The sequence below is a fragment of the Ochotona princeps genome, chromosome 5, assembly GCF_030435755.1.
Source record: "Ochotona princeps isolate mOchPri1 chromosome 5, mOchPri1.hap1, whole genome shotgun sequence".
Taxonomy (NCBI): domain Eukaryota; kingdom Metazoa; phylum Chordata; class Mammalia; order Lagomorpha; family Ochotonidae; genus Ochotona; species Ochotona princeps.
Window position 1 is genome coordinate 53,743,066 of NC_080836.1, and position 23,768 is coordinate 53,766,833.

A 23,768-nucleotide genomic window follows, 5' to 3' on the forward strand; every position below is an offset into this window, starting at 1 on the left:
ATCTCAGATTCGGGTGGGAGGAGAATATGGACATATGAGGGGACATTAGGACTGTGGATAAGCAAATCCCAGGCTCATGGACAGTTTGAGGGTTGTCAGGGTACACCCTGACCTCCTCAATATAAAAACAACATTGATTCTAAAGGACCAGTGTTCTTACACAGCACCTGGCCTTGGAACAGTTACTGCCTTTCCTTCAGCTACCAGGGGCAGCAAGTGGTACTAGCAAGACAAAACTCAAAATCATAAAGCAAATGTTATCTGGCACATGACAAGTGGTTTAAGCATGCCAATATAAAGTCTGCAAAAAGACAGATTATAGGGAAATTGAAGATTCACTGTAAAAAATACATTTCACTCAGTTAAGTATAGCAATTAATTCTTAAGTTACATAACAATGCTCTTACAATTATGGAACATGCAGTTCAAGACTTAATGCTCAGAAATCTAGAGACTCCAGGAACCTTACAAGTTGCCCTCACAATCTTGAATGGTTTTCACTGATTAGTGATGCAACAGTAAGGAAAATGACAATACAGTTGCCTAGAAGACAGGAAACAAGACATCTGAAATATGTCACAGACATTCAAGAAAAACTGTCTCGACTGCCTAAGCAGATATACAAGACCACAAGACACGAATGTTTGAAAATTAAGCTATAGCTGGAAGATTAAGTAGCTCCATACAATACTGCAAAGTAGATGGAACTGTTTCCTGCTGCTACAGTATGTTCCACAGGAAACACAAGTTGCTTGTTAGAATGCATTGTGCTTGTAGACGAGAACCACTGCGTAATTTCCTAACCCACTGAATTTATAGAGAGGAGACAAAGAAAACATATGGTTTTTGGTCAGAATGTTTACTACAATACAATACTAGATTAATTTAATAGATACTGCTGAAAAAGGAAAATTACAGACCTATGGAAAAAATTTTCATTATTTTAGGATACAATCAAAGACAGCTTTATATTGCCAATTTTTGTCTAGGCAAAAATGTGTGACTCATTTGCAAGTTTTAAGTGTCAGGCTTACTTACAGGGAAGGGGAAGGTTGGTTCTTGAAAACAGTAATTTATGGTTGTGGTAATTAAAGGCGATTTTCAAAACATATAAACACCTAACTTCACCTATGGGGGTGGGAGCAATTAACAAAAGCATTTTTACCTTCTTATTTAATAGTTCAATAATACAGTAGTGCCTCCAGGGCTATTATTCCATATGAACCAACAACTTAAAATCATTTTTTTTCTATCAATGTTACCATTATCTTTTCCAGACAAACATTCACAACAAAATTAAAGCAGCTCTCTGGAATCTTCTTGTTAAAGTTCTAACTGAACACTTCAGTCATATGAAATTCAAGCACATACAGAAGTGGGCCCAGCATCGTGGCTCAAACAGCTAATCCTCCAACTCCAAGTGCTGGTTGGTGAGCCAGCTGTTCCACTTCTCATCCAGCTCCTGCTAATGGACTCGGAAAGCAGATGAGGGTGGCTCAAAATCCCTGGCACCCTGCACCAAACTGGGAGACCCAGATGAGGCTCCTGACTTTGGATCAGCTCAGCTCCAGGGACTGCAGCCATTTGGGGAGTGAACCAGTGGACAGAAGATCTTTCTCCTCTCTATAAATCCGCCTTTCCAACAAATATCAACCTTTATTAAAAAAAATGAAAGATGTGCCACTAATAACAAAGGAAAAATGATAAGGGTTTCCTTTTGCCTACTCAAAATCTTTAAATATCTGCACAGAAATCCTCTACGTAGACTAATCAAAATTCTATCTTCATAAGAAATTGTCTGACTGGGCCCGGTGGCATGGCCTAGCGGCTAAAGTCCTCGCCTTGAACGCCCCGGGATCTCATATTGGAGCCGGTTCTAATCCCGGCAGCTCCACTTCCCATCCAGCTCCCTGTTTGTGGCCTGGGAAAGCAGTCGAGGACGGCCCAGAGCACTGGGACCCTGCACCCGTGTGGGAGACCCGGAAGAGGTTCCTGGTTCCCGGCTTCAGATCGGCGCGCACCAGCCGCTGTGTTCACTTGGGGAGTGAAACATCGGATGGAAGATCTTCCTCTCTGTCTCTCCTCCTCTCTGTATATCCGGCTTTCCAATAAAAAAAAAAAGAATAAATCTTAAAAAAAAAAAAAGAAATTGTCTGACCAATTTATGCAAGGCAAAGGTCAAAAGAAAAGTACAGACGAGTTTAAGGTTGTGTCTGGAGAAAAGTGGTGATATTTTCTAAAAACTTTAACTCTTTCAAAATGTAAAGAAATGGCAACAAAATCAGAAGGTATAACTAGCAGCTATTCCAAAATTTAACTCTCTTTTAGGAAAACAAATTTTGGAAAGCAAAATCAAATAGAACCTAATAACTGGCTAAGAGTTTGTACATATCATATGAAAGAAAACAATGGATTCCTATGTTCCACAAACTGACAGACTTCAGATTTGCAAAGGACATTAATCATAAACACAGTTAACCCTCATCTTTGCTAGTCATCATTTTACAAATAATATACAAAACTAGATGCTATTGCTGAGAGAAGGCTGAGCAAAAAACAATAATATCATTTGCTTAAATATATTTTTCAACCATTCAAATTAATGGGTAAGAAAAATTACAAGTAAGTATCATGTCCTATGTCTTACAAGCCGCATGAAAACAGCCCAACTCACAATGTTAAATTAGAAAAGGTCAAGGGTTTACTTAAGCCCCCGCTTTTACTGTTGCCCATCTTCACTGCCCCCAAGAGGGGAAAAAAGACAAAATTTCCACCCTGGCTTTCCAACCTCTGAAAAGGTGCCTCTCTATCTACCACTGTATCATGGAACAAAGCAGATGAGCCAATACCAAAAGTCAAAAAGCAGAAACTAATTTATACATTTCCCTCTCGTTCAAAATTCTTCCACCAAACATCAGGTTGACCAATATTACTGATAGGGTTGTTGTGTCCACTTTATGTCTGTACTTTTTTCTTTCACATACATCCACAAAGAAACTATTCCTTTAGTTGTCGTCTATGGCCATACCGCCCTGAACGCGCCTGATCTCAGAAGTTAAGCAGGGTCGGGCCTGGTTAGTACTTGGATGGGAGAATCTATTCCCGTAACCAAGTTCTCTCCTCCTGGTAGATAAAGCCAATGACTTTAACATCTCAGAATCACAGATAATAGTCAAAAACTGTCAACAAAAGCAGCAAAGATTCTACTGTCATGTAATACCAGTCATTTTTTTTTTTTTAATTCTGAGGCCTCAAGTCAGTTCAACGGATGTTTTAGCTGATCATTAAGTATTTAGTCATCTGATCCAGTATACTTTGATATCTCCTCAAACACTGATGAGGCTATGTACTTTTCTACACAGAATTCACTAGTATACCATACAATGTCATAAATTTAAGTCTGGATCTCTTTTTTAAGCCTGTATTTCTTATCCTTATATCCATGTAACTCAACTCAGACTAGACCTGGAACTGTTTGTTCTTTTTGACATTCTGTATCATTAATTTTATGCAGCATTCTCTTGGCACTTATTGGATACTGCTTTTCCTATCCTGTATCTACATAATTTTCCGTTTCCTTTCATAACTAGGTGAAGGGCCCAAGAATCCTGAGCCACACAAGGTTTCTCAGATATAGGAGGTAGGCAGGCCACACTACCAGCCAAATTGAAAAGAACAAGAAATACCAACTCCAAAGGAACAAGGAGAGATTAAACTCACCCTAAGCAATTCTGCAGGGCTAGAGAATCTTTTTTTTTTTTCCTACCAAAAGCTATTGCGATATTCACAATATCTTTCACAAGCCATACAAATTATCAACTTAAAAATGAATGTGCTGGGCCTACCATGATGGGTCAGTGACTAAATTCTTGCCCTGTATCCGCCCAGGAGCTCATATAGATGTCGGTTCATGTCCCAGCTGTTCCATTTGCCTTCCAACTCCCTTCTAGTGGCCTGGGAAAAGCCTTAGGAACCTGCGCCCATGTGGGAGACCCGGAAGAAACTCCTGGATCCTGGCTTCAGATCAGCTCAGTTCCAGCCACTAAGGCCATCCGGGAAGTAAGCCAGCCGATGGAAGATCTTTGTCTCTGCTCTCTGTAAATCTGAATTTCCAATAAAAATAAATAAAAAGACAGAAAGGAAGATCTACCGTCTGTTGATTCATTCACTCCCCAAGCGGCCAAAGGTCAGAGCTGCGCCAATCCAAAGCCAGGAACCCAGAGACTCTTCTGGGTCTCCCATACAGGTGCAGGTCCCAAAGGCTTTGGGTTATCTTTAACAGCTTTCCCAGGCCACAAGCAAGGAGCTGGATGGGAAGTGGGGCTGCTAGGATTAGAATCAGTGCCCACATGGGATCCCAGTGTATGCAAGGTGAGGACTTTAGCCGTTAGGCTACCACACCTAGCCAAAAAAATTAATAAATCTTAAAAAGAAAAAAGATAAAAAATAAACACAGATGCAGAGAGCTCCCTTCCACTGAATCACTCCCCAAAAATCCAGATTGGTCAGTACTGGGCCAACACCAAAATTGGCAGCCAGTACCCAATCCATACCTCCCAGGTGAAGTGGCTGGAATGTGGCCACTGCTTGAGTTATCACTCCACAAGGTACACATGAAAAAGAAGCTTGAAATTAGGAGCAGACTTGCATTCCAATATGGGACACAGGCACCCCAATCCAAGGTCTTAACCACTACGGCAAATCTATCTTTTAGTCTCATTTTTTAGGAACTTTTCTCTTTTGAATAGTTTTTCGGATTTAAAAACAGAAACAAAAACATTACCATGCAGAAACTAGGACAGAGATAGACATAAAATGTTTTCTGTGAACTCTGCTTATTTACTACCTTGTATAAAATAAAGCATACCCTTAAGAAGTTATAAAATATTCAATGTTTTCAAAGTAATAGTGGTGGAGTGTACTCCAGCAGTTATGACAGTGGTAATGATCCCTGTGTCCTGTATCAGAGTGCCCGCGTGTGATATCTGCCTCCCATTCCTGACTGCAGCTCCTTGTTCATACAGACACAAGAAGGCGACGATAATAGTGCAAATAATTGGGTTTCTTATACCATCACGAAAGATCTGGAATGAGTTTCTGGCTCCTAGCTGTTGCCTCAGTCATTGGGGGCGTTTGGGGAATAACGCTAGCAAATGAATGAAAGCTCTCAATCAGTCTCTCAAAAAAGTTGTGTGAGTTTGTCTTAAGATGTATTTACCTTTATTTTAAAGGTAGTTTACAGAGAGAGTGGGAAAGACAGAAATCGTCCACTCACTGGTTTACTCCCTAAATGGCCCCAATTTGACTGGAGCTGGGCATGTTGGGAGCCTGGAGCTACCTCTAAATCTCCCATAGGGGTACAGAGTCCCAAAGAGCTGGACCATCCTTTGTTGCTTTCCCTGGCACATTAGCAGATAAGAGGAGCAGCTGGAACTTGAACTGCTGCCTAAGCCTCCTAACTTCAGTTTCTTGCTAGTACAGACCCTACGAGACAGCAGTGACCGCTCAAGCTCTTGGGTTCTTTCCATGGGAGACCTGATCAAGTTAAAGGCTTTGGTTGGACCGGACCTAGCCATTGGGAGCATCTGTGCTTTCTCTCTCCTTCTCTCATTTAAAAAAAAAAAAAAAGAGGGGAAGCCTCGGGATTTGCCTAATGTGCAGTGCTCTGAAGAAGAATGGACACACCAAAACACTGATTTGCTTCCTCATTGTCTCTCTTACACACTCACAGCATCTTCAACATACAAACACAAAATGTAAGAAAGCAGTAGGATTTGGCGAAACACTGAAAACAGAAAAGATCTTAAAAATAAAAGAAAGAGGAATTTGGCCCAACTTGCTAGCTAGATACCTTAGGAAAACTATTTAACTTCTCACTCTCAATTTCCTTATCTGTACAACTGGGATAACACCAATCCTGCAGAACTGCCAAGATTAAATAGTATGACACATCAGGAAGAGCCTGGCATAGTACCTAATGACCAGTGCTTGACAATCATTTCCCTTCTTCTAGCAATCAATGTAAAATGCCAACAACTCAGACACATGCTAATGATTTTAACAGTGAATTGCCTGCAATGCCACAATTGCCAAGGCCTGTATATATTCTGGAGAGAGTCTAAAACCATACAAACACTCCCCACATTTCATCCCTGGTATGAGCTTGAACTACAAGCTTATATTACTGTGTAACAGTAAAGATAAATACCCGGGAGAAGATACACACTTCCGAAACAAGCCTAACTCTGTTCTTATCAGAGACACATGAGGGACAGAAGGCTGATTTCAAGTTATTGTCTCTGTTGCAACTAGCAGAGGTCAGTAAGCATCAGGAAGGGCCTCCCATCTCATCCACAAAGATGCAATAAATTTCAATTTAGAGCTAGGAAAGGGTATCTTTTCTAATACATATCATATACTTACAGATATGGACAGAGATAAACATATACATACAAAATTGGAAAACCCATAAGTTTTCTCCTTGCTAACGCTGCCACAATGTTTACCAGTAGGATTTAGCCTAAATTTCAATACTGCTTTTGGCATGACTTAAGTATTATAATGTAACTGTGCTTTTAACCTTACATCTTTCTTTCTAACCCTCATCTTTCATCAATCAGTTTAACTGTTGGGAGACAGTTAAAATTCCTTTTTAGCAGTTAGCAGACCATAATAAGTGAAACTGACGTTCACATAAAAAATTCAAAACAAATTCATAAAATTGAACTGAAACACTTGTGAGATAACTTACAAAGAAGGAGGCCCATTTCTCCTCCCTCCATGATCACATACACACGTGTTCACACATGCACACATCAACTTACCTGGAAATGACCAAACTGTACCTGAAATGCCCTATTCTGTAGCTACAACTAATCATATGCTACACAATTAACAGTTCTGTATATCAGAACTAAGCATATGTGTTTCTTGTGTTTCTAAGTTGGGAAATTTTAAAAAACTATCCCACAGCTCAGAAAGCAAAACTCTTGGTTCTAGCCTACAAGGTCATTTTCTCTTAAAAACCCGATGAGAAACTTTAACAAGTTTTATCTATAAATAGCTTGACAGTAGGTGCAGTGATGCAGCCAAAGGTGCTATCCTTCAAATAACATGCACATGCCTAAGCTTCCTGGGGAAATACGGCTTCTAACACAGCTTTTAAAAGCCAAGGACTCGGTGAAATCAATAGCCTTGTCATGTTCAAAGCTTTAAAAATCTAACAATAGGAAGTTAAACTACCTTTAAAAATTGGTGAAAACAAGTTACATTTGTTCACGATATCCTGGAGTAGGGAACCATTTTTTAAAATAAGACATAAAACCAGTGTTTTCAGAGTAGTTAAAATGTGCAAATTTAAAAATAATCTGATCCTTCAGACCAGAGAGTGTATACCTAAGAAGCCGTTGAACTTGACTGGACAATAAGATGCTGGACTCTATGTTTGGTATATGCTTGCAATGGGGGAATCTCAACTGAACTTGAACTGTGGTTATGCAACAAGGTGGAGGAATCCACCATGGTGGGAGGGTTTGGGGAGGGGTGGGGAGAATCCAAGTACCTATGAAACTGTGATACATAATACAAAGTAATTAATGAATTAAAAATAATAAATAAATTTAAAAAAATAATCTGATCCCACAATATGGTTGCAGTTACCCTATTCTATATTTAATCCTACCTGTGAAGAATTGTTTATTCGGAGATGATTGGAACCTATCACTGAATCCCATATTCCTTCTTCACAGAGTCTCTAAATTATGTTCTTTCTCTCAACTCTCATTCAGTTGTCCAAACTTGAGCTTTCATTATTTTACCACAAAATGCCACAAAAGTTTTCTTCACTAAACATTTTTCCCACTCAAATCAAATCAGGACATGTTGCTATGTAATTGCTTTTAGCAACTACAACTTCATAAATGGTGACATGCTCCCTTTGCCTTAAAGTGAATGAAATCCACATTTCTCACTTAACAAAACTAAAAACTGTCAATACCAACATACAAATAATAATGAATGAATTTCATGAGTCCAGCACAAAGGCCTAACGGCTAAAGTCCTCACTTTGAATGCGTTGGTATCCCATATGGGCACCGGTTCTAATCCCAGCAGCCCCACTTCCCATTCAGCTCCCTGTTTACGGCCTGGGAAAGCAGGTGAAGATGGTCCAAAGCATTGGGACCCTGCACCTGTGTGGGAGACCCAAAAGAGGCTCTGGGTTCCTGGCTTTGGACCGGCTCAGCTCCAGCCGTTGCAGTCGCTTGGGGAGTGAATCAATGGACAGAATAGCATTCACAAGTTTTTTGCAGTGATAAAAGTGTTCTGTATACTGATTACTAGGGTGGTTTCAGAAGTCTATACAAATGTCAAAAGGCATATAATTAGGTTTTAGTATAGGATATTTTAAACTAATCCATGTGCACTGATACATATTTCTATTTTAATTAATTTTTATTTTCATATTTATATTTATTTATTTATTTCAATGAGAGAGAGAGAGATACAGCAGGCTTCTACTGCTAGTTTATTTCCCAAATGCCTTCAATAGCCTGGGATGCAGCCAAACCTGCAAATTCATCTGAAGTGTCTCACACAGGCCACAGACTCTCAATTATCTGAGTCACTGCCACGGCCTCCCAGGGTCTGCATTAGCAGAAAGTTGAAGTCAGAGTTAGAGACAGGCATTCATTATGAAAGCTGAGGTCTTAACTGCCATGCAAAACTCACACTGTCACCAATATATTTTTGAAAGCTGTTTCACCCAACAAATATGCTAACAAACATGCCAGTAAGCAATACTATTTTGAAAGCAAGTTTAAACAACACTACATGACTATATTTTCTGTACTTAACAAATTGATATATGATAGACTGATAACTTTATTATAATTATACCAAAACCCAAAGTAAAAATAGCTACACCAATCTACTAGGTTTTTTTCTAGAAATATGACATCATCTCTAATACATGCCATCCTAAAATTATTAAGTAAGCAGTGAGTATAATCAAAACTCCTAACCAGGCATGTGTTCAGTGCATTAGTTACACCACCATTTGGGGCACCCCCCCCCTAATCAGACTACTTGGGCTAAACACCCAGCAACATCTCCAAGTCCCAGCTTCCTCCTAATGTGTATCATGGGAGACAGCAGGTAATGTCAACTAGTGACATTCCTGCCACCTGTGTAGGAAACTTGGCTTGTGTTCCCAGCTCACATTCCCCACTTCCTCTTGCTGACATCTGGAGAGCAAACTAGCAGGAAGAAGCAATCTCTCTGTGCTTCAAATAAAGAAAAAGAAGCATGGTGAAGTATATACCAAATCTGTTTTTATTTCCAGAAGGATTAGAAAAAACAGAACTAAATTCATTTTTCTCTAGTGATTAGCAAAATACATCACATAGGGCTAGGTAAGAAACAACAAAGACATTACTATTGTTGTTGTTCTTGTTATTTATTCATTTGAGACCATCAACAGGACCTTACAATCACTTGAACTTCCTGAACTCTGAAAATTTTATATCAAATATCTCTCTAAGCACACAACACAACCTCCTTCCCACCTAGCAGACGTGCCCTGAAATCATTATCAAGCCAACTTCAAGAGTGTTTCATTTTTCAATCCTGCCTTGGTTTCATAATTGGCTCTGCCTCTGTCTTCAAAACAATGACATCAGGCACCAGAACACATGGAAATGAACCAGAACCAGGAGAACACAGAGGTTCTTAGAGCACACAGGTTTCAAGCCAACATATCTCGGAACTACTGCCTCCTAGCTCCCTGTCCTCAGACTTCTCAGTGACCACTTTCCTTGACTGCAACAAACTCTCAAAGAGGTTTCTTGGTATCTACTTAGGGCTATGGTACTCAGTCTACTACTTATCAAATTATGACTTACCAGATCAATGATTTTTTTACAAGATTTATTTTATTTTTATTGGAAAGTCAGATATACAGAGAGGAGGAGAGACAGTGAGAAAGACGTTCCGTCCGATGATTCACTCCCCAAGTGAGCACAACAGCCGGTGCTATGCCGATCTGAAGCTAGGATCCAGGAACTTCTTCCAGGTCTCCCACAGAGGTGCAGAGTCACAAGGCATTGGGCCGTCCTCTGCTGCTTTCCCAGGCCACAAGCAGGGAGCTGGATGGGAAGTGGAGCTACCGGGATTAGAACCGGTGCCCATATGGGATCCCGGCGCGTTCAAGGTGAGGACTTTAGCCACTAGGCCACACCGCCAGGCTCAGACCGATGATTCTTAAAGGACATACAACTTATATCACTAAATCTTTTATTTTATTCCAAGGACAAAATACTTGAACATTCCAATCATCATTAAATTCATAAACGTTCACTGCTATAGCTATCTAGTCATAGATTTGGAGCAATAAAAGCATTGACCCTCAGCAAAATGTGTATTTTCTTTGCTTTAATTTGCTTGTGATAATACAAAAACCATAAAACACAGTCTAGACCTGAGCCCTAACCTAGCTCTTCTACTCTGTCAGAAAATTACTATGTTCTTGGTTCATGAAGTCAAAAGAACTCGGACCAACCCAGTTTTCTTGTTTTCTACATTTGAATTACGTATCTCCCAGTAAAGATTCTTCTGTACCCCTTCATCTCTCACAGATGACCTGGGTGCCTTTCTTTCCTCTGCTATAACCATAAGCCCTTCCTCTATCATCCTGTGATATTTCCCAACACATGAAAAATAAAGAATGCAAAATTCCACATATTGAGAACATTTCAAAATCTCTTTACAAGCAACAAAGTTAATTCTTTCACAGAAACACTTTTCAATGGCCCTAACCCAGATCAAGAAATAAAACTCATCAGAATACCAACACAACATATACTTGGTATGAAATAACCTTTCACATCCAGATATGACACTTAATGACATTAAAGCCACAAATTAACAAATTCACCATGCGTACTGTGAAGCAATCTATTAATGAGCAATCATTTCTAATTTCATTTTTGTACACTAACAGAAAGAAAACAGACCTTATTAAAAACAATGACTAAATCAACTACTTACGTGTTAAGTGAAAGATCCCATCACAAGCACTAATATGAGATAAAAAGGCATTTCCCAGGCCCTGTCCATTGTGAGCTCCTTTCACAAGACCAGCAATGTCCACTACATTTAGAAAGGCAGGAATTTTGCTGAAAAACAAATGACAGTTTCATTATGAGATACTCCTAAGAAAATACTCATTAATCAAAAGAACTCCCCAAATATTCCATATAAATTTGTCTTTCCTTTCTAGAACACAGTTTAGAAGGTACTCTAATGATCTGATAAATTAATATTCCTAAATAAGAAGTAACTTTTTACTGCATTAAGGCTTTCTTAAGCAGCAAAATAAAACAGAACACTAAAGCAGAGTAGGGTGCTTTTATTGTACCTCTGAAGAGTTAAACTCTTACAACTATTTTTATTACAGTTTTACTATTGAGATGCATACATACACTCAGAAGTCAAGATAATCTTCATAAAATGACCCAACTTATTGTGCATCAGGCACTAGACTAAGTACTCTGTAAATCTCATTTTGGTTCAAAACAACTCTATAAGGTAGGTGATACTAGACCCAGTTTTTAAGTGAGGAAACTTTGCCTAAGAGAGTGAAGAAATGTATTGCAGAAGCAGCCTTATGAGTAACAGTTAAAATACTGGCTGTGATGCCCACGAGCCATGTTAGAGAGTATTCGAGTTCAGGTCCTACCTCTGCTTCCAATCCCAGCTTCCTCTCAGTGTGCACACTGGGAGGCAGCAGGTAATGACTCAAATGACTGGGATACTTCTACCCACATAGGAGACCTAGATTAAGTTCTGCTTTCACGGTTCTGGCTGAACCAGCCCTGGCCATTGAAGGCATCTGGAGAGTGAACCAGCAGATGGGAACTCAGTGTCTTTATGTCTCTCTGCCTCTCAAAAAAAAAAAAAAAAAAAAAAAAAAAAAGTTAAAAATTGTTCTCTTAACACACACAAGATCACTCAGTTAAAAGTGAGGTTCAAAACAGGCTAATATGGTTTGCATGAAATACCACACAGGTTATATAGTCAAAACATTCATGCAGTTATGAGAATACTGGGGATGTTGAAGTGATACAGTGGGTATGCCTTCCCACATTCAGTATCAGAGGGCCAGCTCTAGTCCCAGCTGCTCTGCTTTCAATCTACTCCTTAATGCACCTGGGAAGGCAGCAGCAGATGACCCAAACACTTCGGCCACTGTCACATATGTGGTTCCTAGTTTTGGCTTGCCCTGTCCTGACTATTGGGGAGTGAACCAGTAGATGGAAGCTCTCTGTATCTCCTTCTAACTTTGTCTTCCTTAAATAAATAAATAAAACTACTGTTTAAAAAGAAAATTAGGGCCTGGCGTGGTAGCCTAGTGGCTAAAGTCCTCGCCTTGCATGCACTGGGATCCTATATGGGCACCAATTCTAATCCTGGCGGCCCCACTTCCCATCTAGCTCCCTGCTTTTGGCCTGGGAAAAGCAGTCAAGGACAGCCTAAAGCTTTGGGACCCTGTATCCACCTGGGAGACCCAGAGGAGGCTGGCTTCAGATCAGGACAGCTCCAGCTATTGTGGCCGGTGGGGAAGTGAATCAACAGACAGATCTGCCTCTCTGTCTCTTCTCCTCTATGTATACCTGAGTTTCCAATAAAAATAAAATAAGTCTTGTAAAAAAATACTAAAGCAGAAACAGCATCATAGTGAAGTGGGTTAAACTGCCACCTATGATGTTAGCATCCCAATTGGGTGCCAATTCAAGTCTCAGTTGCTCCACTTCCAATCCAGCTCCTGGCTACTCTAGTTTCCCTGTAGCTTCACTGCCTGGGAAAGCAGTAAAAAAACAGCCCAAATATTTGATCCCCTGTAGCCATGTGGGTGATCTAGAACAATTCTGGTCTGGTCTGCTCTGGCCCAGACCCAGGCGCTATGGTCATTTAGGAAATGAACGGATAGAAAAGTCTATGTCTCTCCCTCAAACTGTGTGACTCTAACTTTGAAATAAGAGTATCAAAGAGTGTCAGAGCACCCTTCTAGGAAACTCTCCCATGAGTTTAAAAAGAGAGAGAGAGAGAGAGACAGAGAAACAGTTATAAATAAGCATTGTATTAGCCTAGTTGTTAATAACAGCAACAGAATTAGACAGTTCTATACAAAACAACAATTATATGCAAAAGAACCTTTGTTTTGCTAAGTAAAGGCACAGCTAACAGAGGCAAGAAACCAAATTAACAAAGTCATTCTAGCATGTAAAAATGGTTGACTTAGTATATGAGCAACTAAAGACTACTTTCCATTTCATGACAGATACACTGTATGTATAATTTGCATCCACTGTCAGTTTTCAAGAGTACTCATTTTTTAGAACATCAATTTTACTGATAAACTACAATATAAAAGGACTCCTTATTTTATCTGTATAGAAAACAAACCCTTTCAAAATAACTGCTCTATAAACAATTATTCTAACAGAAATCAAGACAATACCATCATCAAGAAATTCAGTGGGAACAGATAAACGTGGCTGTTTGCTGTTGGATATTAGGATTGACTCCCTGTTACACCCACTGATCCTTCTCTCTTCTAGATGCACTGACTTTCACATGGTGAGCCACACCTGCCAGTGATGCCCACAGCATTGGAGAAGTCACCATTCCTTCCACTTTAGAGTGAAGCATGGAGCATGGACTTTTTGCCATCATTCGCAGGTACAACATATGCTTCTAGAACCTCCATCTTGCCTTTTGGTCTCAACAGACTAAATGGGAGGCTTAATGGAGTGATGGAGATTATTGAACAGAAGTTTTCTCTGAAGACCCTTTACTCTGAACATGGATGAGAAAAATCCTGTGACTACAAGGGAAAGGCAATCGTGTTATCAAGTTGTTGATGAGAGGAAAGTGAAGAGGCAAGAGAAGCCAGGTCCTCAATGACACCACAGAGCTAAACCACTGTGCTTATCTGTAATTAATTCAGTTAATGTTTAAGCCAATATGCTAGGTGCAATCAGATTCAACCCCAATGACACCACTGTTTACAACTAAATCCACAACCACCTATTACATGATCAATATGGAGTTCAGTAGGAATGTAGATGCATAGGAGTGTTCTGAATTTGCAGTGGGAAGCCCTAAGTTCTATTCCCGGTTGACAAAAACTGTAAATGAGAACACAAGTATCTCATTTCATTGTTCTAGGTTCCAAGCCTCTTTTAATGAGAAAATAGAAAGAGAAGCCCCAGCTCTGATATTCTAATGTTTCTTATCTTGATTTAAGATAAAGATAAAGGCTTAAACTATTAATATATTATCTTAAAATTAAACCAGGAACCTTGAATCAAAAAATTCTGGGATATTACAGCAATAATTTCATTATTGAACAAAATGTTTTCAGATTTTAAAAAATTCTACTGAAGCTTAGTTTGAAACAGCAAGAAAAAATGGTATGAAATTTCAATTATCTTTTTTATTTTTCTCAGCACAAAGAGGTCAAAACTAAGCAAAAAAAAAAGAGGGAGGGAGAGAGAGAGAGAGATGGTTCTCAGTGGATCTGTTAGGAGCTGAATAGGATTTGTCTCTCCAAAACTCATGTATCTGTTTACACTCTGATGATCTTCAAGTTAACCTCTGATTAAGAGCGGAAATTTGAGCGAATGGTGGAACCTGAGAGGTGGGGCCCAGTGGAGGTCTTTGAGTTACTGGAGACAAGACCTTGGTGGTTCTGGGGACAGGCTTAATTATCACAGTTCAAGTTCAGCCTAGGTTATCTCTCCCTCTTTCTCTATCCTTCCTGGTCACCAAGCAATTATTACCACCACACCCACCCTAACTACCCTCTATCAGATGCAGCTACCCAATCCTGTGACTTAACCTGTAAGTCATAAAAACAAACAAACAAAAAAAAAGATTTCTGGGGCCAGGGCTCTGGCATAGCAGGTTATGTCAGAGCCTCCACTTTTGATCCAGCCCTCTGCAAAGGCTCCAGGGAAGCAACTGAGAATGACCCAAACGCTTGGGCCCAAGCACCCAACATGGGAGACCAAGAAAAAGCTTTCCAGGTACAAGTGCCTGGTTTCCACCAGCACGGGCAGGCTTGTGAGGGCCTGGAGAATGGTGCCAGCAGGGGCATATGGGGACCTGGGGGCTCGAGCCCAGGCAGGCAAAGTAAACCTATGGATTTCCACACGGCTTGATTGGGAGTGTCTAGCTTAACATGTAGGTGTGGTGTACTGGTGGACCAGGCTTGGAGAACAGTAAATTTGCTTGGGTTTTGGGTAGGCAGAGGGGTAGGGTCCCAGGCCAGCACACATGCCAGAAGCTTAAGTCCCCAGTGGGCAAACAGAGCTCCAGGGCAGCAAACCACCCCACCAGAAGACTGGGCTTGGGAAGATTGGGCTAGGAAACCCATGCGCTCCCAGGCACAGGGACTGTGGATTGCTCCAAGAAAGAAGTATAGGGATGTGTGAGAGGGAAGATCACTGAAGGAGTATGTTGCAGGTGAGGAATGACTTCTGGGGGATGTCCACCAACAAAGCCATTGTACTTGCAGGTAAGTGAGGGTGTTGAGAATGAGCAGTTTGGAGGGGGGAAGCTAAAAGACCTTTCTGGATCAGAACGATGCACACACCCATGTGGGAGACCTGAGTTGGGGTAATCAGCATCAACCACCAGCAACCACCACCCACCAGTGCACACTAATGCTAGGGTTGCAGTCCTGCCTGACAGGGCTAGATCTCAGTACCCTCCAGTGAGTGTAGAAGCAGGGAACAGTTAACATTAGGCTGGGTCATGACACTAACCAGCACAGGGGAGATCCAGGTGCAGCAGCAGATTCTGTAGGGCATATGTGAGTTCACCCCTGAGGAAATGCAATATCTGCCAGTTTGCTCAAGAGCTGGAGGTAGTGACAAGCTGAGTTAGGCATCACCATGGAACCCCAAGGCACTCATGGGTACTGGGGTTGGGAACAGGCCAAGCTGGTCCAGGATGCAGCAACCGAAGGCGTACCAGGAATAGGGTGTGGGGCAGGCTGGACTGCAACATCCACCAGCTCACACAAACGCCAACACAGAGTGGGCAGTCTATATTGGATAACTCCTCTGTCAGGACGCAATCTCTACAAGTGAGCACAAAAATCAAGACTAGCAGCACCCCAGACCAGGCTAGGTTATAGCATCTGCTGGTATACATGTGAGTCAGGTCTGGGGACAAGCCAGGCTGGGCCAGTTCATAATGCCCACTGGCATATATGAGAACCAGGACAGGGTACAGGACAGGCCAGGTTGGACCACAATAGACAGTTCAAATTAGGGTCTGGACTGGGGGCAGTCCAGACTGAGTTAGGTTGCAGTACCTGCCGCCAGTATGAACTGGAACTGAGGGTGAGCCAGACCAACACAGGCTACAGCACTCACCAGCAAATACAAAGGTGAGCAAGGTCACACCAGACAGGTTGCAGCACACTTAAGACCTGGGTCAGGGGGCGAGCCCAGTAGGAGGTCAGCGAGAGGACTTCCCAGCAGGACCATGTTCCTACTGGTAAGCATCAGAGCTGGGACTGCGAGGCAGATCACCCTGGGCAGGACTGCAACACCCACTGGCCTGCATGTGAGCTAGGTCAAAGAGATAGCCAAGCTGGCTAACTGACCATATTCACTGCTACATGTATGAGCCAAAGTAAATGCAAACTGGCCAAGCTTCGATGCAGCATCAGCTGGCAAATGCTGGGAATGGGGAGCAACTCCTGTCAAACTAGACCCCAGAACACCTGGAAAGTATTAAGATCTGGGGCTGGGAGTAGGAATAGTAGAAAAACTATGGGCACCCTTCTGTTGGGCTGCATCTTCCATCAGTGCGCATGAGAACCAGTGCTAGGGGTAGACCTGACTAGCCAGGTGGTAGCACCTCCTACCATAAGTGTGGGCTGGATAGCAGGGTAGGCTGGATTGAGCTAGGCTGCAGCACATACTGGTGTGTACAAAAGCACAGACCGGAGCAGTCTGCGGCACATACTGGCATGTGCAGGAACAAGGGCTGGGGTCGGGACTGGTAGGGATTAGACGGGGTTGCTCCAACTGAGTTGCAGTTACCACTGGTGTACCTGAGGGCCGGGTGTGGGTAGGCAGCATTGGGTTGGGTCACAACATCAACAGAAAGCAGTGGATGACAGAACTGACCCAGCAATTGCAACCACTATAGACTGATGTGGGGGATAAAACTGATCGGGACCCTGTACTGGCTGGCACACACAGGAATCAGTTCTGGAGTCATCTCTGAAAAGGAGTCTTTGGGGACATCCGCCACTCATGACTGAACTGCTGGATTCAGAATTCCAACCACGGAGAGGATCACAGGATCTGTGGTCTGACCATGGGGCGCATAGGCCTAATCAGTTGCTGAAGATGATACAGTGGAAGGCACGCCCAGATGCACACGGGGGATATAGCAGTCCTTTGGGTCTAAAGAGGACATCTAGTACCATAGCAGAAGATGGAGGGCAGAATTGGATAACTCTCCTAGCCAATCTTTAATAGTAAGTATCTGGGCAAATGGAGACTCTAAGGTGGACTAGGTCAGCCAACAGACCTTGGGAAAATTTCCTCATCCCTGGAGGAATTAAATCAACAGCATTTCGGAACTACTGAAACCACCTGAGCAGAACCCTTGCAGCATGCTCCACATCAGGGACGCTGGGATGACAGCAGGTAAGCCGTTCCCCATTCCCGTGGTTAGGGCCAATATGGTTAAGATGCTGGGTGCAGTTTCTCCCCTTCTCTACCCCTTCCCCGAGATACAGGAAGAAGAAAGTTGGAAACAATGGTCTCATCCACTTTCCCCTATGCCTCAAACATTTCGACCCTTATCAGTGGTTCACATGGATATGTATCCTTCTCAACTACGTAAGCATCATCAAAAACAAATGAAATAAAAATTGTTAAACAGAAAAAAGAAGCTCTTAGCTCCTGGCTCTCAGCCTAGCCCATTCTCGAGTGCTGCAGCCATTTGGGGAGTGAACTAAACAGAAGATACTTCTCTTTCTCTTTCTCTCTCTCTCTTTCCCCCTTTCTCTCTCTGTAATCCTGCCTTTCAAGTAAAATAAATCTTACACAAAAAGCTGTTCTTTTCATTAAGCTTCTTTCAGCCATTTTAGTGAAAATAACAAAAAAAGATTAATCCACAATCTTTATTTCCAAAAGAGTAGTTCATCGATGTTTTTCTCCCAGCACAAAAACAAAAGAAATTCTAAGAAATCAGTTTTTTCATTTCCTAAAATTTTTAGCGAATCTGAAGGCCAATATTTTGACTGATGTTGTGTTCTCCTCATGTCTCTGAAAAACTTCAGCAGTGCTACACAATCACAAAATCTAGCAATGACGAGGACACACACAGGAGGGCATCGAGTGGGGAGAGAAGGAACCAGGGCAGCAGTTGAGCCCTGCTCAAGGAAGGCACATAAATGCAGTGTTCAAACTGAATAGCATTCCATGTGGGCAAGAAACTGACTACACAGAGGAAGACTGAGCCAAGGAATAAACACATTGAGGAAAACAGGAGCTAGCATTCTCAGTATTGGAGAAGGTAAGACGGAGGCAAATAGAGAAAGGGAAAAACTAGAACTAGAAAGAACACTACTGTTAGGCTGGAAATTAAGTTCATGGTCTTAGTACAGAAATACATAAAAATATTCTTAAGTATGTACTGTATATTTAAATACAATGTATAGCCACATACATGTCTTTCCTAGTTCCGTCCACTGAGAGGCACAGAAAAACCACTCCAGCAATGACAAGCTTAACTATATACAGATTCTTTTGTTTTTAAATAATAGTCTCCTCTTAAAAGCAACAAGGGTTCTTTGCAGAAATGGCTAACACCAAGGTTAAAGCAATGAAACCACAAGATAAGCCTGAAACATACAGCTGCGCCAAAAACAAGGAAATACTTAAAACAATGACTGTGACAAGTCAAAAAGGAGGCAGGGGTGCTGGTACTGCGTCACAGTGCAACAAGCTGCTGCCAGCAATGCCTAACCATTTCAGCAGACAGAACCAGAAGATGGAAGATCAAGATTTCTCTCTCTTGCTCGCTCACTCACTTGCTCCTGTCCCACTCCTGTCTACTCTCTCCCATAACTCTGCCTTTCAAAACAGCAGAAAAAACGAAGAAGCTCCTGGTTTTGGCCTGGCCTAGCCCTGGTCATTGTACCAATTTTGGAAGTGAGCCAGAGAATGGAAGATCTCTCCTTCTCTGTAACTATGACTAAAAATATAATCAAATAAATCTTTTGAAAAAAAAAAAAGAAGAAAACAGAAATATGGGTTTTTTACAGGAAAATGCCAACTAACAAATGAAGAAAGAACAATGAATGACAGAATTATAAAACGGACAAGTAGGCATCAGCACAGGAACAATGCAGCACTTCTGTAATTATATGCACAAATTTCAGGGGAAGGTTGGAAGGGTACACTCCCCGAAGCACTCACACCTGTTCTATCAAGTCAGAGGAAACAGAAGTGGTTTTCATTCCTCTTACTATGCATGTTCTTATTTGGACTTAATGAGGTGCATTTTTTAAAATTTATTTTATTTTCACTGGAAAGTCTCATGTACAGAGAGGAGAGACAGAGAGGAAGATTTTCCGTCCAGGAATTCACTCCCCAAGCAGCCACAATGGCCGAGCTAAAGCCAGGAGCCCAGAGCTTCCTCCAGGTCTCCCATGTGGGTATAGGGTCCCAAGACCTTAAGCCATTCTCGACTATTTTCCCAGACCACAAGCAGGGAGCTGGATGGGAAGCGAGGATGCCGGGATTACAAGCAGCACCCATACAGGATCCCAGCACACGCAAGGCAAGGATTTTAGCCTCTAGGCTACTGCACTAGGCCCGAGGTGCATTTTTTTATGAAAGTTTTAATGATTTTTATCAGTCAAAGACATACTAAGTGCTTATCGTAAAATATTGAAACACTATAAGAATATGAATCACCTCTCTCCATATGTGCACTGTGCATCCAAGGATTTACCCAACCAGACTGATAATATTCCAAGAAAAAAAACTAAATCAGTACTGCCCAAATACAACTTTTTCCCCTATCATTATCCTCTAAATAATATAGCTCTACCCAGCATCTACATGTATTAGGTATTATAACAGATCTAAAGATGATTCAAAGTTCAGAACATGTGAATTCTATATGTGTAAATATTACAGCATTTCACATAAAAGACTTCTGGTATCTTCAAAGGTCCTGGAACCAATTGCTCTCAGATACCGAGAGATAATTGTCAAGTAAAAATTGCCTAACATTCTCATTACTCAGACTGAGATAACCATCAATTGCTTTATGATTTTCATTTCACATTTTCATATATATGTATGTTCATGTAATTTAACATGAATTCTCATGTAAATCACTACTCTGTACTTCACACTACCCAGGGAAAAAAAAACCTGCATATATCCTTCCTTTCCCTTCTCTATCACTACATAAGCACTCCAAACAATAATGCTACAAGCCTGTCTGCATGACTCTACGCGTAACACACTCACATCCTGACTTAGTCTACACAGAGCCACCAAAACAACAATGGTATAAAGTGTATCTTACCTGGCAGGTTTGTGGTACTGGCAAAGAAAATCAAACCTTTCATCAGGCACAGGAACTCTGCTCTCATTAGGGTCGATAGTACAAAATGGGAAGTTTTCTGCTGAAGCCTGACTATTAGTTAACACATTGAAGAAGGTAGATTTCCTAAAATGAACAAAAGCAATTTCAATTAATTCATAGGCCAATGCCAAGAAAACCTTATCCCACTCTAATTCCAACATGCAAATAAGGTCTGTAAAAAATGCAAATCACATCTGGGACAGGGGAAAAAAAGGAATACATTTTTATTAACAGAAATGAAAGATTTACAACAATGCAATGCATGGTTTATAGTTAGGTTCTAGACCTTTCTCAGTCCATCTGGAACTGAAAAAGCAAATTCCAAAATGATCTTTGTTGTAAAGTATAGTCAGGCATATGTCATACTGCAAAACTTAAAGGCACCTGGTAGTTCCAGTATCATCTCACCTGTATATAACAAAACCTTCTATAGCATGAAATGTAAAACTGTGGATAACTAATTAGGACAATCATTTCCCACACATTCTGAATTGGGGAAGGGATGCTGTCTCTGAGAAAACAGGAAATTGGAATTCAGGATTCCTTTCTAATTGTTGGTACATAAGGATTACTGGCAAGTCTAGCACAGCTGATTATAAATTGCAAAAGTCAAAATGTAAATTTTTTCAAGGTATGATCTAAATCAAGGAAAAATAACATTATTGTAGATTAAGTGATCTGATTCCTATTGGGTTGTGTGTAGCTCAACAAATGCCAAACCATATAATTCTAACCACATTTTTTAAATACAATAATCGGGCCAGGGTGTGGCATGATAGCCTAGAGGTTAAAGTCCTTGCCTTGCATGCGCCAGCATCCCATATGGGCACTGGTTCTAATCCCGGCAGCCCCACTTCCCATCCAGCTCCCTGCTTATGGCCTAGGAAAGCAGTCAAAGACAGCCCAAAGTCTAGGGACCCTGCACCCATGTGGGAGACCCAGAGGAAGCTCTGGGCTCCTGGCTTCGGATGGGGCAGCTCCAGTCATTGTGGCTGCTTGGGGAGTGAACCAGCAGATGGAAGATTTGCCTCTCTGTCTCTCCTCCTCTCTGTATATCTGACTTTCCAATTAAAAAAATAAATAAATTTAAAATAAATAAATAATTGGGGCCAGCGCCATGGCTCAATTGGTTAATCCTCTGCCTGCAACTTCCAATATCCCATGTGGTCACTAGTTCATGTCCCAGCTGCTCCACTTCCAATCAAGCTCCCTGTCTGTGGCCTAAGAAAGCAGCAGAGGATGGCCCAAAGTCTTGGGACCCTGAACTCATGTGGGAGATCCAAAAATTTCCTGGCTCCTGGTTTCAGATAGGCTCAAGTTCAGCTGTTACAACCATTTAGGAATTGAACCAGCAGATGGAAGATTTTTTTCTCTGTGTGTCTAAAATTTGCATTTCCAATAAAAATAAATCATTTTTAAATACAATTACAATGCCAAAATTCAGAGTAAAATCCAAACAAAATGGGATTTATAATGGATAGCTGATTTACTTTGTCCTACATTCAATTCCATCACTAAGAAAGAGAGTGAAGTTACCATTATAGTGGCTTTTCTTGCTCCAGACAGGCTATGTAAGAAATTAAGGGCCTGGGGGCCGTGGCCTAGCGGCTAAAGTCCTCGCCTTGAAAGCCTCAGGATCCCATATGGGAGCCGGTTCTAATCCCGGCAGCTCCATTTCCCATCCAGCTCCCTGCTTGTGGCCTGGGAAAGCAGTTGAGGACAGCCCAATGTATTGGGACACTGCACCCGCGTGGGAGACCCGAAAAAGGTTCCTGGTTCCCTGCTTCGGATCGGCACGTACTGGCCCATTGCGGCTCACTTGGGGAGTGAATCATAGGACTGAAGATCTTCCTCTCTGTCTCTGCTCCTCTGTATATCTGACTTTGTAATAAACTGAATAAATCTTTAAAAAAAAAAAAAAGAAATTAAAAATGAGAATTATTGTCGCATAATAATTTTTGCTCTAATTAAAGAAGCAATAAAGGATTACGTGGATATTGTGAGACTGGTGCTTGCTAATCATGGCTAGACACATTACATAAAAATGTGTATAAATTGTCCTAATTTGATTACAAAGAAATACCAAAAAAGTATAATGTGTTTGTGAGATTACAAGTGATTACTTTTCTCTTAAGAGAAAAAAAAAAAAAACTTCAGATAAAAATGTCTATCCAGAGGCCAGTGCAATGGTACAGAGAGCAAAGCTGCCACCTGCAACACCAGCATCCCATATGAGCACCTGCTGAAATCCCAACTACTCTACTTCCAATCTAAGTCCCTGCTAATGTCCCTGGAAAAGCAGTGGAAGGTAGTTCAAGTTTTGGGCCCTTGACACCCATGTGGGAGATCCAGATGGAATTCCAGGCTCCTGTTTCAGCCTGGACCAGAACTGAACTGAACGTTGTACAATTTGGACATGAACCCGCAGATGGAAGATCTCTAAAATTCATTTATCCAAAAGGCAGAGTGACAGAGAGAAACAGAAGACAGAAAGTGATCTGCTTCACCCCCTAAACAGCCATTGGCTGGGCCAGAAGCCACAAGAAATCCTTCTCTCTGTGACTCTGCCCCAGCTGTCGTATGCTGTGGAATGAACCAGTGGATGCAAGATTTCTTTCTCCGTCACTCTACCTTTAAAATAATCTTAAATTCATATATATTTATATATATATACATTTTATATATACAGATATATACACACGTATGTGTATATATGTATATAAACACATATACATACATACATAAATGTACACCAAAAAATCAATTTAACAAGTCAATTAGAGGGTAGACGCGGTAGGAAAACTGCTTCTTTGTGAGTTAAAAAAGAAAAGCTAAAACTAGACCATAGATTTCAACTCGAGGTAGAAAAGCTATATAAAATGGAGGTGGGCAGGTGCTTAGCCCAGCAGTTAACACGCAGGTTCAGATGCCTAACAGAATTCCTAGATTTGATATCCACCAACCTCCAGCTTCCTGGTAACACAGATCCTGGGAGGTATTGGTAGCAGTTCAAGTGCTGCAGTTCCTGCCACCCATATAGCAGGCCTGGATGGAGTTCCCAGGTCCCCAGCCAC

The 23,768-nt window shown here is 41.3% G+C and overlaps 1 protein-coding gene across 1 annotated transcript in view; it reads right to left on the reverse strand.

Moving 5' to 3' along the window:
- The window catches only part of OLA1 (Obg like ATPase 1), a 164,188-nt gene that overhangs the window by 121,965 nt on the left and 18,455 nt on the right, over window positions 1-23,768 (reverse strand). The window contains exons 3-4 of the mRNA XM_004577049.3: window positions 20,635-20,778; window positions 11,044-11,171 (exon numbers count right to left, since the gene is read on the reverse strand). Coding sequence (XP_004577106.1) covers window positions 11,044-11,171; window positions 20,635-20,778 — 272 coding nt within the window. The remainder of the gene's footprint in view (window positions 1-11,043; window positions 11,172-20,634; window positions 20,779-23,768) is intronic.